General features: G+C 41.6%; 1 protein-coding gene across 8 annotated transcripts in view; it reads right to left on the bottom strand.

The window, feature by feature from the left end:
* Positions 1–17,032, bottom strand: part of ATP13A3 (ATPase 13A3) — a 478,336-nt gene that overhangs the window by 151,197 nt on the left and 310,107 nt on the right. For all 8 annotated transcript variants that reach the window (XM_085635250.1, XM_085635252.1, XM_085635253.1 and 5 more), the window contains 3 exons: positions 10,307–10,482; positions 5,347–5,469; positions 5,155–5,234 (listed from right to left, as the gene is read on the bottom strand). In XM_085635250.1, the coding sequence (XP_085491376.1) occupies positions 5,155–5,234; positions 5,347–5,469; positions 10,307–10,482 (379 nt within the window). The remainder of the gene's footprint in view (positions 1–5,154; positions 5,235–5,346; positions 5,470–10,306; positions 10,483–17,032) is intronic.

Here is a 17,032-nt window from a genome sequence, read left to right on the forward strand (position 1 = left end):
GGAATATAGGCGATCTTTCTGCTCCAGGTGGATGATCCATAGCTCCAACAAAATGCTGGTCTTCGACAGAGACCAGTGACCTCTACCTCTACCATGTGACAACTCTCCATCGCAGCTATGATGCATGTGTCACCAGCGTCAACTAGTGGTGGGGTAAAGAGTCTGCTGCTGTTCAAACTGTGGTTGAGTCGCTATTGCAGGTCTTTCGTAGTCTTTGAAGAAACCTGAATGGAATTCAGATCAGGGGTTACACTGCAGAGCCAGCACATACCATCTGGCATAGTTGACAAGCTTAGAAGAAGCCTAGAAGCATCACAGCCACTTTCATCGAGACCTAGGACCAAGGCTGAACTGTTGGGATCGTAGATTGAATGTCCTGAAATTGTGATGGAGGGAAGGCCTGAACCTGCACCATATCCAGGATGGCTCCAATGAAAGGGAGTCTCTGACAAGGATTCAGGTGTGACTTCTTTGATCAAGAACCAGTAAAGTTAGGAGGTTTGTCATTGTCCAGAGAATGTTCAGGACTGTCTGTGGTGAGCCCCTCTTCAGCAAGCAGTCACCGAGGTAGGGGAAAACTGGAACTCCAAACCTCGTAAGATGCACTGCAACCACCAACATCACGTTTGTGAACACCAGAGCGGTGCTGGTGAGACCAAAGGAGAATCAAATTCACAATTCACCCACCTAGATCTAGGGCAGGCAGAACCTAGGCCAGTGTAAGCCTGTTGAATTTGCCCTTTCGCAAGAAGGGGTGGAGAGGGAAGAGATCTCTAATCCTTCCTCAGAAGGAAATAGCGGGAGTAACAGTCAGTTCCTATTTCAGGTACTGGGACTCTCTTTATGGTTCCTCTGGCCAGTAGAGTCTGCACTTTTTGGAGCAAGATGGAGAGGTGCTGCTCTGAAAGATGTTCTGAAGTAGGGAGTAGATGCAGTGTGTCTAAAAGGAAAGGTAGGACATAGCAATGTCAAACATCTATAAGAAAGGTAGGACATAGCTATATCGAACATATGTAGGACTCGCGTACTGGATGGAGATTTGAGCCAAGTTGACCCAAAATTACTTAGGGACTGCCGGCAAGAGCTAGTCAACCATGTCCCATAAAGCCTGGATATATTGCCGCAGCAAGCAACAGGGGTTGACTGACTGGAGACCTAGACTGACTGAGGAGAACATCTGCTTCCCGAATGCCTCAATTCATTTTGACTGTCACATGGTGTTGTGGGGAAAGAATGAGTCTCACTTACTGGTGTAAGCCTAAACTACCACACTTTCTGGTGCAGGATGCCGTGTCAAAAAAACAAAAAGTGAAGGCAGAGTTGCCTGGTGCTGGTTTATGGCATCTATTAACCTAACTGTTGTAAGTACATTCGTTTTCACTTCCATAGTTGACAGTTCCAAATCCAGTACCACCAATGCACGTTTCATTACCATGGCAACAGAGCCACTCTTCTATTTGGAGGTCCAGGGGGACAGCACAATCCATGGTCCTGGGAAGTGTCTAGCCCACTGAACTCTTGCAATTCCATATAGAAATGGTCATCATCGTAATGTTGGAGAAAGTAACCCTCCTCATCTCCATCGTCATCACCAAAGGCAGATTGGTTCAGATCAGAGTCCAAACCAAAAAGTTGTTGGAGTGCAGTGGTGCAACTCCAACATAAAGGCATGGTTCTGGCTGTGTTGGACTGAGTCCTTTCGGTTTCGGGACGAGATTCAATTCGGATCACAGTCAGATAAGACTACAGGAATGGGATCTTCCTCTAGCAAAGGCATCGAAAAAGGGACCAGCGTAGATGTTAGTGCTGGATTGGAAGTCTGCTCCAACGCTGGAGAAGAACCAGGGGAGGTTTTAAAAGGCAAAGACAGCACCAACAGCAGACCCAACATCTATATCCAGATTGGAGGCCTTAATGAATCCTTGAGGCCTGAAGGCGTGCCAGAAGGACCTGGACCAACGCCAAAAGTTCCCAACAGGATCTCCCAAAAGGCTTCAATCGGCTGTGAGGATGCATATGGACCCTGGAAACCATGGCGCATCAGAATCAGTTGTGGGATTGGCTACTCAGGACGGGACTGCGAGAGCACCACAAGATACAGGGATGTGCTTGCGACTACTCACATTGAGAGTAGTGAGAACGAAATCAATCCCGCTTGGCCTTTTTGTGCTTCTGCTTCGACTTACTAAAAGACTTGGACCATGACGAAAACCTGTAGCATGAATGGCCCAGAAAGCAGGAAAGGGTTCACACCCTTGACTTCAAGTAGGAGCGTGAGTTCAGAGACTTCTTTCAGTGTTCGGCAAAGTACAGCTTTCAGGTTCATAAGGGCACAGTTCTCGCAGGAGTTGAAGTCACCACATGGGATGTGTCACAGTCATTTATTTACGACCATCCCTACGTGGCTTTAACCCTATAGTTTTAAGAGGGAACATAGTTCCCTTGCACACTGGAAAAAGAGAATTTTGCAGGCAAACAAAACTCGAGGGAAAGGAAAATTTGGGATGGAGCTCAGGAACCACGTACAAAGTCAACATGCATTGGTGACATATATATGCGGCTCCATAGTCACTTTCAGGGTGGAACGAAGTCAATATGAAACTGAAAGGTGCCATGTACTGGCATGCGGGAGCACAGCTGTTGAAATCTTCTGGATCCAGTCTAGCACTTGGGAATATTACAAAGGAAGTGAAGGAGAAGAATCTGTGGTTAAAATAAGTATTCATTCGAAAGTTAGAATATTGGAGTTAGCAATTTAAGACCCATCACAAATATCAAATGTGGACCCTAAAATTAAACCCGGCAGCTCGGTTAAAGGGAAATGGGATACTCCAGTTATCTCCACCTTAAGAGATGTAATGAACGGTACAGTCTTGAAATCGTTCCAGGATCTGCAAACTAAATATCACTTACATCGTAGCCAATTTCATTGTTACTTTCAGCTTCAACACCCCCTTAGCCACTACATTAGACACCTTGAAACACTCTCAAAGTACAATCCGTTGGAGGGCAAACTCCATTTATGATATCTTTGGTCTCATAAGGTCATTAGATATATCGCTTTTGGTATTGCACAGCACACACACGCTCTCTGCCCATAGAAGTTCATGGGAGGTGGATATCAGCACCATAGATGACGATGACCGGTCTGATGGTCTATGGGCACCCCGAGAGATGGCCATTTCATCTCGTCTCCGTTTAATCCTACTTAAGTACCTTCACAGGATATTACTACTCGAGATTCCACATATGAAGCATGGGGTTGATAAGCTCCCCCTTATGTCTATGTGGCCGAACGGAAGACAGCATGCTCCTACACACGGTTTGGGATTGTAGAGTCGTGACTCACTTTTGGCAGGAGTGACCTCATGTCATGGAAAGTGTAGTGAAACGCCTTTAGGCAGACATTATACTTGGCTACTGGGATTCCGGGGGCACTGAGAAAGACTCATTCTCCATTCTAGTGGTTGAGAACTCAGTGATTAAACGGCTACATAAAAAAAGAGCCAGGGCTGCCCGGGGAGAGGAGGAAAACAGATCAGCATGGCGGGAGAGCTGGCGAGGAGAACGGAGCAGGAGTGGCAAAAAGGGGTACGACGCTCTGAAGGACCTCAGCAAGACCGGGCAGAAGGAGACCCATGCAGTCTGAAGTTGCAGAATTGCAGGAACAGCTGCCTGTAAGGAGCAAGACCAAAACCAACGGAACTCCACACCAGGAACTTCCCGACCAATCCAGGAGGAGGAAAACCAGCTTCCCTGGGGAAAGGTGAGGAGGACCAGGCCGCCACATCTCCTATTCAGAGCCGTGGCCTAAGGCAAGTGGGGGTCAGGGACACTCGTGCTTATACTTGGTGGGAGGCGGTACGTGCATTTCTCACAGGACTATAAGAGTTAAGCAAAAAACGATTATTGGTAACACTTTATTTACATATCTGTGACATCTCTGGTCTAAAGTTTTTTTTAATTATATTTGTTTGAATTCCGTTTCTTCACTTGTTTGGCTGTGCTATAAATTCCCATTCTGTTACTCACCCCATTGGGCACACTTTGGGAATTCAAAAGTTCACAGTAGAGGAAAAGAAGAAAAGAAGAAAAGCACCAGATGACGGAAAATTATAGAAAACTAGGGAGCCTGAAGACTAAAAGGCCTTGTATTTTGTTTTATCAACGAGGGTACGGCATGACCGAAAGAAGAAAAGAAAGTGAAGAAAGCCACTGGGAGTTGTAAGAAAAGAGCAAGTCGTTAGTTGACTTTATTTGAATGATCCTGAAGTTTGGTTGAGTTCTGATTATTGGAACTATTCTTATTCTATTATTAAATAAAAAACTTTTTTGTGAACCCCAATACATAGTTGTGGTTGAGTTTTGCACATCCTACTGTTACATAAAGGTTCTCTCCTGGGCCATTCCACTGGACTAGAGAATGATTCTGCTACACATTGCAGATGGACTTGGCAGTAATAGATACAAGCATGCCCTCCTATTCCGGGGATTAACACTGGTGAAGAGGGATATAGACAAATCATGGAAGGCCGAACACGCCTCTTCTTTGACAGTGTGGAAGCAGGGTTTAGACCATCGTATGGGGCTTGAAAGTGCGGCGTACCAGGCAACGGGATGTCCCCAAAAACATACCAAAACCTGGCAAAGGTGGGTATTGTACTGGAGTTTATTCGGTCCCTTAACTCATGTATTGAAGAAGAGATTCAAACCAAATGGAAATGTTGGAGGTAGACAAAGAGAGCAAATTTTAACTCTTGTTAATGGAGAATTCTGGGTCTGGGTAGTGTGTGTGTGTGGGGGGTGGGTTATATGCACATCCTGTGCAAGTTTTATGTCATTGTTTATGATAAGTTGGTAAGCTTTATTTTTCTTATGCATATCAGCCCATTGGCTAAGCTATCTTGGCAAGCCTAATATAACTTGTATTGGAAAAAAAAAAAAAAATGAAACCCAGCAATGATGACTTTTCCAGATGTATCATTAGTATAAACTTGGGAACATTGACATATTTGAGAATATTCACTTTTGTCATAATATACACATTGTAACAGTTTAAAACGTTTAATGCAGACACAGACCATAAAACATGAACACAACGTTTATTTATAGATCCATATACATGTATATAATATACAAATGACAGATACTCACTCTACATTTTGTAAAGCCTCAACAAGCTGAGTTTTTTGATCAGGGGACATACGAGCAAACACAGTGCCATGCAACACCAGCTGGAGAAATAAAACGTACATTTATACGAGATTAATTTTACAACGTAAATTTCAACAGTTTTTAAACTTTTCACCTTCTATTAAAGAAAGAAAACCATTGTGTGATAGCTACCTTTGGTACAAGGTCTTGAAAATGTTCAATAATCACAGCAAATGACTTGCCATTCATTGCAAAATGGTAATCCGTCATGTGTTGGTCCTCCAGGCTGTCACTGACCATTTTAATGGGGATATCCTATATTGTGGACACACAAAATTGTAATGGGAACATTACTCCTTTCCCCAATAATCGATGACATTCCCATTACTAACTTATCAGTAAAAGCAAAGTACTCCATATTTAAAAAGCATTATACCTATATAAATATATAGGCATCAATTCTAAAAGAAGACCACCAAGCTCTTAGATCAATTCTCTGCCTCCTGCAACACCATAGACTTGATTATTAGCGGTCTCTTGGTTCTCGTATTAGACAAACTATCTAGTGTCTATCCAGAGAATTGTGGATTATGGAACTCCTGTCTGGACCTGCAAATACTTATGGAAAGGAAGTTCTGAGCGTTCAACACATTTTTTGTTAATATGAACTTACTTATGGGACACTACCAAATCTTATATCACTCCTCCTTACGTGTAGCCATACCTCTACTGAAACATGCTTGCTTTAGAGAGACATTAAGGACATTCCATACAAACAGTTCCATGGCAGACCTTCTTGCTTATGATGTTCAACACATGTAATTATGCTATTACTTCTCACTGGTATTTCACGTTCTAACAAACGTTGAATCAAGGGAACCTATGAGGTGATATGGACTTCCTCTACATGTCTATGTTAGCGATGTCGATTATTTGCTATGTGATCTCAACCATCCCAAAAATTTGGAACAAGTTAGGGATGTCCATCTTTACCGTTCCCAAAGGGCATAGGAACAATTATTAAGTAAAGAAGCATCAGTGTTAGCACAGAGAGCTAGACTCCCTGTACAAAAATGTCTGACCCCCATGCACCCATTTCTTTAACTCCTTGTCAGGGGAGATGGTTTAACAGAAGGGGAGCATCTGGCTGAGACTCTGCAGATGGTGTTTGAATCACTGGGAATGTACCCAAAAGCAAGCAGGATCAACTAGGGACAGGCGATTTAAGCTCTAGGGGAAGCTCTTATTAAACAGGCTAGTAGAGTGGTCCGAAAGAGTGAAAGTGGCACTGAGAGTCTCTAGGAAAGTTTTTTGCTGCACTACAAAATGATGAAGCATGTAGTCCTAATAGAGCCATCCCCTGTACTTGGCATCTGCCAACCTTAACCCACCAATCAACATGATTCCTTCACTGGACATTCTTGACTGGAGGAGAAGAGAGTTTAATTAGACCGATAAATACATTGTAATGGAAAACTGCTAAGATGCAACTGTAGTGTGAAAAGGAGGGAGACATGCATAGGACTTTTTTAAATTAGTCAAGTAGTGTGCAATGCATTTTTGCCATGAAAAGTTTAACCCAATGACCTTGAGTTCCAGTTAAAAAAACACGACTGTAGATGCTCATTGGAGAAATGGGTTTGGGTTCTGGCACTGCCGTTAACAGATGACAACTGGGAAAGGAATACAAGCATAATGAAAGCATTTGAAGACTTCTGCTTAGATAAAGATTCAGCTGGTTTCAAATGGATTCAACCTGTTTTAAGATGACCATGTAGCTTGATGGTGAAAGGATGGAGAGTGAACCATTGATTAGGGGTGAGGCTTGCAGAGAAAAGGAACTGGGTTCATGCAAAAAAGAAAAAATTATGATAAATTGGACAGGCTGTATAGTCATTGTGTGTTGATTTTGGGTGGTGTGATAAGGGCAGTTCTTGAAATCTTCAAGACAAAGATTAACAGCAGGGGAACAGGAGGCAAATGTGATGGCCCATAGACAGGTAGGATGGTTGGCTTTTGAGGAAATGTATTTCTTACAATTATTTTGGGAGTACAGAAAGCTGCCTCTATTGCAATGGCACAAGCGAGCACAAAACTATCTCCCATGGTCTGTCAACAGGTGGCAATAAGATACTTGGACCTCTGCTTGAAGCAGAGTGAACCCAAAAGCAGGGTTTTACAATTAGGCACTGAAGGTATGATGCTCGGATTAGGCAAGGTAGATACGGTGATTTGGTTATGGTTTGTGTATAGGGAACTATAGGACCTGAGTTTAGAGCATTTATGGAACCATCCTGAACTAATTAGGAAGGTTGTCCTTTCTCGTTCGTGAAAAGCAAAGAGGATGGTGCAAGTATGGCTTTGAGAGACGGCTGCTTTGAGTCAAACTAAGATGAGGGTTATGAAATGTATTGATGGGAAGATTAAAAGGGTTGCCTAGCCTAGCCAACTACAGGTGTAGTGCGTGTTATGACATATCTTGCAAGGATGGCCAACATTTGTTCCTGTGACCATTATTCTCCTGAGCCAGCTGGTATTGACTAAAGCCCTTTTTAAATGCAGAAGGGAAAGAAAAGAGGCCCAGAAGGAGGAGACGGCCTTAATCTTGCAAATTAATTAACTGGCTATTATCGCGGCAGCTGCCCTCATTATTCATAGGGCCTGACAGCCCCAAGGAAGGGATCATGTTGGATCGGTGTATGTGGATTTGAGAAGGAGTTTTGAGGATGGGTTTTTCTTCTTAAGTAAGGTGGATCTTTCTTATTTGATTTAAAGGCGATACATTAATGATATTTTTCAGGGTGATTGGTGTTAATGTTGTTGTTACTAACTTGATACGTGTCTTTTGCTTTTTAATATAAAAAATAAAACCTTTTTATTTACTTATGTGATCTCACAGATTATCAACCAGCTCAAGGACTACATACTCTTTGCTAAGTATTCACATCATTTTTTTAAATACTGCTTACATTAATGATAGTCTACTGATAAACAACGGGAGGCAAACACGACACATTATGTACCATGCAAACAAATACAGAACATAACATGTTATCATTTCAGAAGGATGATGTAGCTAGCCAATTAAACTGAACAACTGTGTCTCCTAGCTATATAAAATTAAAACAAGGTTATTTCCTTTATTTCCTCAAAAGTATTGTCTTCTATAGGAACCGCTGGTTTACTTCCCATCTCTCATGGTATTCACACAATAGCTTAGCGTTCAGTAGCTCTCCAATGCTCCACAGAATGTCAACTTAAAAAAGATCATTCACACGAACAAACTACCTAGTTTCTTGGGCAGTCCAACCCAACTTGTGGATTATCATTCCCTTGCAGTTTACAAAGAGCATGGAAAACCTGGTTGTGCTACCTACCTAACCAGTGAATACATGAATGCAATATTTATTGTATAGATATAATAAGATATCAATAACAATCAGAACAGTAAATATAATCCACTATAAAATCTAAAACCTACCACAGTGGAAAAAATCCATTATAAATTCTAAAACATACTACAGTTATTAAATGGAGTACGACAGCACAGTTGGCAAAGTTTAATTATTAATGCTAAAGAAATCATAAACAAAATAATAACATTTTACCTTAGCAGTGGTTTTATGCATTAGGGACCCCAGTTCACCAGCATCAAATGTGGTGAAAAGTGACAGTACAATTAAATAACCTATTCCTATAAGACTGACCAGTTAAATAACTAGTGTTTTTAATCCTTGTGTAAAGAAATTAGGAGGGGTTTCTCAAGAAAGAGCTGGTAGAAAAATGTGTTTCGGAAGGCTCAAGGGCCTCCTACAGAACGGATAGTACAGAAATTAGTATTTCAATATGTAGAATTTCAAAACCTGCATTATACTCACAACTCAATAGAGACTTGCTACAGGAAAGACCAATCTGATTTGGGTTACAAGATCTTCCTGGAACAGTGTCAGCCAGAGTTAAAAGTATTCCCATCTCATTACCTGTGCAGACTTGTATGAAACTTATTTCTGCAAAATTTGCAAGAACCCGACACCAGCTACAGCGATCAATGAATAAGCAGGCAAAGGGAAAAAAGTGCAGACAACTTTGAACTCCACAGATTTTATATACGATGAAGTTAGGAGGTTTCAAACAGGGTCTGTTCATGATGGAGCATATCTTCATGCTCCAAACGTTGGTGGAGAATTATTTGGTTAATAAAAGATGTCCTGTTTGTAGTGTTAAGAGTTTGAGGCATAGGGAGAAAAAATCTACACCAAAGTAGTATATATAGTCCACCAGTACTTCTAGAAGAAAGTCACAATATTACCTGGCTGAAAAAGAATGACACCATGGATGAACACTCTAGTTACACACTCATAGCGAACCCAGTGAACATCTACTAAGCGGAGATGTTAACAGGGAAAAGTAATAACGAGTCTAAACCAACAGATCATGTACGAAATGTGTAGTCACTCCCACCATCCAGCCCCTATCCTCGGTGTAAAAATCAAAGTTTCCAGCTATCCAGCAAAGGGACGACAGCAAGAGAACCAAGAACACTATAGACAATACTGCAATAGAAATATCTGCAAAGATGACAAACTACAATAAAATCATGAGAATACATGCAATAGAATTACCTATCGTGCCTGCATTATCAGTGGAATAAAAGCAGGCCAGCTGGTGTTAAAGAGAACGATAAGCAGGAGGAAAGGACCACAAAAACGCAAGGGAATGCCAACAGAAAGGGCATGGCGATTTCCTTCCTTCCCAACTTTACTAGGTAAGCCAACTCTTGACATCTGTAAGAAGGACTGCAGAGGTCAATACTCTCAGGAAGAATATGAAGCAAACCTAGCTGTGTCCCCAACGGGTGTTCCCCCTCCTCATCACCCCTCACTGCAGAAAAAGGTGACAAGTAGACTAGATTCCTCCTTGGTACATCGGCACAATCTACAGCAAGTCATGGGACAATGAAACGTTAGGCTTGCACCTTCCACACCAAATGTCATGAGCCATCCATTTTCAGATTTTAATGGATATAAAATCTGTAAGGGTAAATAACAAACGATAACAAATGGAGTAGATGCTGTATCAAAAGATAAGCAACTGCCAAATTGTAAAACATTTTCTTAAATATTTAAATGAATAAACCAAACATCTACAGCACCTCAGTATTAATGGTTGGCACACCGTTGCTCTTTGTGAAGGTATCTGCATAATGCCAATTTATCTTGGCTGCATATCCATCCTTTGGAGGTAGTGCATCAGCAATTATTACTTTGTCCTGCGGCAGAATCATTCCAGAGTCCCGGGCTACACAAATTGCAGTCAACATATTATCACCTGTTCACAAAATAAACATGCAGAAAAAAATTGTTTAATCTTAAAAAAAATTTTTTTTTACCAAAATGTACTTTTGAATGTAGGTTGGGCTCTTCAAAAACATAGAATTTATTCATACAAATGTCTCAGCTTCCTTAAAAAAGGAAGGTTCTCGTCTCTCGGCCATAGCATAAGTGAGAGACTCCACTGCCTAATCCCTGGCACCATATTACAGAATTATGTGGCTTCTGAAAAGAAAATTCTCTTACTTCCATGCAGGGACCACTGAGCAGTTGCAAGTTCATTTGCAGTGGAAAACTGGTGATTCAACTTTGGTATAGCAGTTTGCATGTTTATGATACTATTATCATGTATTTTCTGTATATGCAATATTATCATCATTAAGCAAAGATCACCATAAAAATCAGATAGTCCAAAATTTTGATTACATGAAACCCCATATTCTAATCTTTTTGACCACTAAAGTTAATTCTTTCATTGCTGCTCAAAAGAAGAAATAGTAGTTTATCTGTAATCCTAGTAGTCCTTCAGGGGAATCTCCTCTCAAAATCATAAGCACTGAATAGTCCATCATACACGCAGGATCCCAGAAAATGTTTTAACAGAAAAAATATATTTCGATTTGGCCTTTCCTTTTTTTTTTTTTTTGTATAAAAAGTCCATATCTTCTTGTTTGTAAACTACAAATATGACCAGTTTACAAAGCAGACTAAACTGTCCATGTCTCAAGAGCTAAATAAAAAAAATATATATACTGTAGTCACTAGAGATTTAGGCTAAAGAAAAAAACAGTTTCAGAAAACTTTTTAAAGTACATGAACATAAGAATAAAAGGCAAATGTAGTTATATACACTACCAACTGACACTGCACCTATAAGGGTTCTCTACCATCCGGTATCCCATAATGCTTTCTCATGACAGTTCTACTTTACTATCAAGTAAAAGACCATTCATAAAGAGGAATAATAACTTTCTTCATCTCTTGCACCAGGCAGGAGGGTGGGTTGCTTATGATTTCAATGTAGATTCCCCTTAAGGAGAACTAGGATTACAGGTGAGCAATTGTTCCTCATCCTTCGGGGATCTCCACTGAACAGAATAGCAAGCCCTTCCATAGTAAAAGTTTGGAAGTGGACAAAGAAGAAGTAAAAACAAATGAATGAAGCTAAAATTGTTTCTCGAAGAGTCCTGCTCTACTTTGGCATCATCAGTTTTTGAATCTGAATTTGAAGATAATAGTCCCTTGTAAAGGTATGCACAGATCTGCATGAGAATGCTTAACACATCTCTACAATGGGAACACTTTACAATAAAGTAACAGCAGTAGTTTATTCTCTGGTATACTGAGAGTTTGGTTGGAGGGATGGCGTTTTACTTGCTTTTTCGTAGCTGATTAGGATATAAGAGACTATCAATCTGGATAGTGGCTTATTGGATATTGCCTGTCATTTGTGTAATGAACCATAGCTCACAAATAATTGTTACTTTAGCTCCTTACATATATTATTTTGTCTAGATAAAACTTAAGTATTTTCCTGACAGCTAATATATGGACAGGGATTCTGAAAGAATGGACAGTTAGGTAACAGTTTGAATTACATGGAAAGTCGAAATTACCCGAGGGAGAAACTTTGGATGCACCCACATGACCACTTTGTTCTTACGAACACTTTGCTTGGATCATGGGGGCCTGAATTCCACTAACTGCTTGTAGATGTTATAGCAATAAGGAAGCAAATTTCCACAAAAGATGGTGTAGGAAAATCTTGTGAACTGGCACGAAGGGGAACCTATGAGACATGGGAAGATAATCAATTTCCATAGAGGAGAGGGCTTTCTTACTGGGCGAAGAACTTTTCTAATGCACTTTAGGAAGTGCTTAAATACTGGGATTTTGAAAAAAGAGGTTTGTGGAGGGCATTTTTTGCTGGCAGTAACTGCTGCCAAATAGACTTTAAAGAGAACTGTAAGCATGACCTGGCCAAACGAAGAAGATATGGTAACTGTGCTTTTTGACAGACGGTATGTTAAAGTTGTGTTGTGTACTACAGTTGCAGAATTTCTTACATTTGAAGGTGATTTAAGTGTTCATACTGTATGATTTTAGGAGCCAGTCTGTTGGAGAATCTGGCCTCTGAACTTGCAAAGGAATTCCAGCCTGCACAACAAACTCCCGTTGGGCTGCTGAGACAGATGAAAAGATTGGTACACCATAATTGTTGGGGCTCTCCAGCAATAGCAGAACCACTGAGTAAGGTCTTTTAATTGTGGACCGCTGGTATCAGAGGGATTGGTGGAAAAGCGTAGATATGTTTCCTAGACCAATCTATCCACAGGCATTGCTAGTCGTTCCTGGTTGGTGGAATCTGGAGGTGACGTGTGAGCATTTTCTGTTATCTGCACTTGTGAAGAGCTCTACTGAGGGAAATCCTAGTGGTTGAAAACATTGTGTATGATGTAGTAGTTTACACTCCTGAAAAGTTATGCTCAGTGAGTCTGCTTGAACATTTTGGATCCCTGGAAGGTGAACTGCAGTGATCCTCAGCTACTTGGTTATCAACTAATTCGAAATGGTGTAAGCTTTGTGATGTAAAGCTCTCTGATCTTGCTCCTTCTTTCTTGTTCAGCTAATGCATGTTGTGTTTTCCATCTAAACAAGCAGTGTGTCCACCTTGACAGCAGGAAGGAAAGGTTCAGGGATAGTTGTAACTCGCAGCTCCAGTAAACTGATATGACAGGACTATGCCTTTGAAGACCAAGTTCCTTGAATTTGCAGGTCGTCCATATGAGCACCCAAACCAGTCAGAGAGGCATCTGTCATAATAGTCTGAGACAGGACATCTCGACAGAAGTTCATTCTGAAAAGAAGATTTTGTGGACGGCACCACCACAGGATGGGTTTAGATGCATCCAGAGATAGGCCAAGTTTGTCATTTTGTCTGCGAACTGGCACCACTGGTCTTTCAGGCATTTTTATAATGGCCTCATGTGGAGAAAGATTGTTAGTACCAAGAGCAAGCGTGATGTCACAGAGTCCAGAAATGATGAGAATTGTCTTGTTTTGGATGCATCATTTTCAGATATCTGCAAAACTTCAGGTGGAGGAATAATAGCCTCCCCTCTTAAGTACGCACTTTTGCGTTTAAAGTATATTGAACGGCTATCAGAGTGTAGACTATACCGGTATTGGTGTCGAGTTTCCTTGATTGACATGTGATCCTAGATGAGAGAGCAGTGACTGTAGTTGGAAATGCTAACAAACAAGTTTCGACGTTGAGAACCTGTTAAGCCAATCATCTACATACCGGCAGGAGAAGATTTCCTGTCTCCTGGAATAATCTGCAACTACGGCCATACACTTTGAGAAAGTCCTCAGCGCAGACTTGAAGTCCAATAAGAGGAATTGTATTGGTAGGGATTGCTTCGCCACAAAAAATCTTGGGAATTAATTTATATTTGTTTACAATGGGTACAAGGAAGTAAGTGTCCTAAGATCCATGGGGCATAGACAATCCCCCTGTCGAGCTATCAGCAGATTTGATAGGGGTGCTACCATCTGGAATTTCTTCTTCTGTGCCAACTGGTTTGCAAGTTTTACATTCAAAATGGGTCTTGACTCGTTCTTAGGGCCTTTCTTCTTCATCACAGAACTATCTCACTGGCTTGCGTCTGTAAGGAGGACGACCTACTGTTGAAGCTTTTACACATTTGTGGCTTGAATCTTTGGTGGTATCGCTGGTGGAAATACTTCAATCTGAGACAACAACTATTTTTAATAATACTCTGAATCCATTTGCTGCTTCAGACACTTCTCCGCTCTTGCAAGAGATTTTGAATGCTCCCCCACTGAAGTAACAGAAAAAGGGAAAGAGAGGAGTTACTGTTTGGCTCTTACAGGTGACCTGCCCCCAGCTAATGCTGGTTCCTCCTCTCTAGGCCTACTGTCTTTATTGATTCCATTTCATCCTTCATTTGGGCCATTTCATCTGCGTATGCAGAGAATAAGGTGTTCCCCGAGAAGGAAACGCAGAGACTCCTTTGCCATGCCCCAAGTTTGAGACTTGAGAGTGTCCAGGACAGGCAATGACAGTACCGACGAGCAGCAAGATTTGAAGTATCTGCAGCTGCATCAATAATTTGGTTCAACACCACCATACCTTTGATCAGAATTTCCATAGAATCCTCACAGTGTTCTCTAGTCAAGACACTGGTGAAATGTAGTGAGAGAGATCAGTCATACCTGCCACACTTTTCCCCCCACAGAGTCTAACTTTTTACTTGGCTCTTTGGGAGTAACAGTGAACAAAGAAGCAGTGTAATTTTTCTTTTCGGATGAGACCAACACAGAGTCAGGAGGAGGATCCATTCAGAGGAGAAATGGTCTTGCTCAAGCGTCCTGTACTTCTTTTCAAGGCTTCACTGTGCTGCTTTAGCCGAGGCTGATGTCAGGAAAAGACCTATTGCTGGTTACATAGGCCAGGCCAAAGGCCTTGTAGAGTTTTATTGTTAAGTTTTGAAATCACGGAGGTGGATGTTGTCGTAGTTGGTAGGGAAATGTTTAACATGTTCGCACCTCTGATGACACTCTTAAAAGGTGTTGATATCTTTAACTGGCAAGATTCTTGCACAAAGACAGTCAGCTGATGAGTTCTTTCTGGTTGTAGATGTAGAAGATGACCATGAAGACGACTAGAATGATCTAAGCTGGCGTTTGCCTCCAGATTAACCCCTGGAAAAGTGGAACTACCGCAAAAGCCTGGAATGGCGAGAGTGATGACAGGATCTTGGTAAACAACATTTACTACGAAACCTTTTCCCCGCAGGGAATTACAACGCGGTCGTTACAACGACCGCGTTGTAATTCCGCATACCATTACTCCGCAAGTCGGAACAACGACTTGCGGAGGGGGGAGAAGGTGTTGGATTTAAAATCCAACACCTTCCCTACTGTCCGCACAGACTGGAGTTGGAATAGTAAATTATACTATTCCAACATCGTGCCCCCCCCTCCGCAAGTCGTCGTTATGACTTGCGGGGTAATGGTATGCGGAATTACAACGCGGTCGTTTTAACGACCGCCTTGTGATTCCCTGCGGGGAAAAAGACTGTGTGATAACGTCATATATTCCAGGATCTTGCTCTTGAAAGCAATGGAGGTGTTCTGGATCTCCCCATGGTACAGTGATTGGTGCCAAGGGTGGTATTGAAGAAGGATGAACCTTTGTGGGTGTTGTTAGAGGTGAGGATCTGGGAGGAAATGGCTCTGCAGATTCGGTAGGATGAAGCGGATGAAGAGGTGTTAAAGGCAGCAGAGATGGAGATGTTGGCTGAGGTACCAGATATGGGGAGTCTGTATTTCCAATATGGATGCTGAAGGCCTGGATAGTGTTTAGGCTTTTGAGTACCGATTCAGATGCCATAGGCAAAGCTCGAGCATTTTAACTTCCTCAGCAGAATTTTGTATAGAAGTACAAGCTCCTGTGTACCCTGTTGTCAAGTGGCGCTTCGCCATAGAATGTTTAAACCTTTTCAACATCAAATGTCTACTCAATAGCGAACCAGCCCTCAAAAGAGAACAGGTAGGTACAGTACCTTTCCTCAATGTCATAGACTTTAGGTCCACCGGAAATTGTGCTGCTTTTGTCCATGATGTCTACTTTTGGAGCTTCTTCTAGAAGAGTCCTCAGAGATCGGGATAAAAGCACTGGGAGGTGTTTCTCCCTTTCCTTCCTCCTCTGTTCTCTCAATTCATCCTGAGAGGAACTTAAGCTGTCTGAACTAGTCTTTTTGCCCATGAAGGCTAATCTCATGGTCCTTCAGGGTGTCCTAAAAAGGAGTCCAGCAGTGCTTGCACTTGTCAGAAATGTGGGAGTCTGACAGTTGAAAGATACAGAGATCATGGGCATCTGTTTTTGCTTTTATCCTGCCACAAACAGGACACTCTACAAAGAGCGATGGAATTCTTGCAAAGTAATAAAAATATTTTGTTCGAAAATACCAGGAAAGCAGGTGTTTAAGGAAAGGCTGGAAAATCCTGCAAGTCTAAAAAGCCATAAAAGTTGGCGTTCAGTGCTCTAGGATTGTACCATCAGGAGACAGACAGAAGTGGCCACTAAAAGAGCATGATGAAATACTGGAGGGCTGGGAGCCTATAAAGCTGCTGTGTCAGTTGTTTGCCCATATGGCAACATTGTTCTTCTTTTTGTATTTTCGTTTCCCTTTAAAAAGCTTTGCAAGAGGTTTTTTTTGTCGCTTAAATCTTTGGAGACAACTGCATTTGTTTTTTTGTTTTATTACTAAATGTTTGCTTTTTTCCAAAGAAATTAGATTGAATAGGCCAATATAGCCTGTTTTTATAGTCTGATAGTTTTCTTTTTAAAATAATGAGATATGGACATTTTAATGAAATATATACGCAAGGCGGGGGGACGGGGGGGGGGGGGGGGGGGGACAGGGAGCTGATAATGGTCCAGTACTCAAGCTCCTAAAATAAATCACTAAATCAAGATGGTATTGTTCCTGTACGAGAAAGAAAAGGAAAGGGACTCG

Source organism: Triturus cristatus, chromosome 11, assembly GCF_964204655.1.
Source record: "Triturus cristatus chromosome 11, aTriCri1.1, whole genome shotgun sequence".
Classification (NCBI taxonomy): domain Eukaryota; kingdom Metazoa; phylum Chordata; class Amphibia; order Caudata; family Salamandridae; genus Triturus; species Triturus cristatus.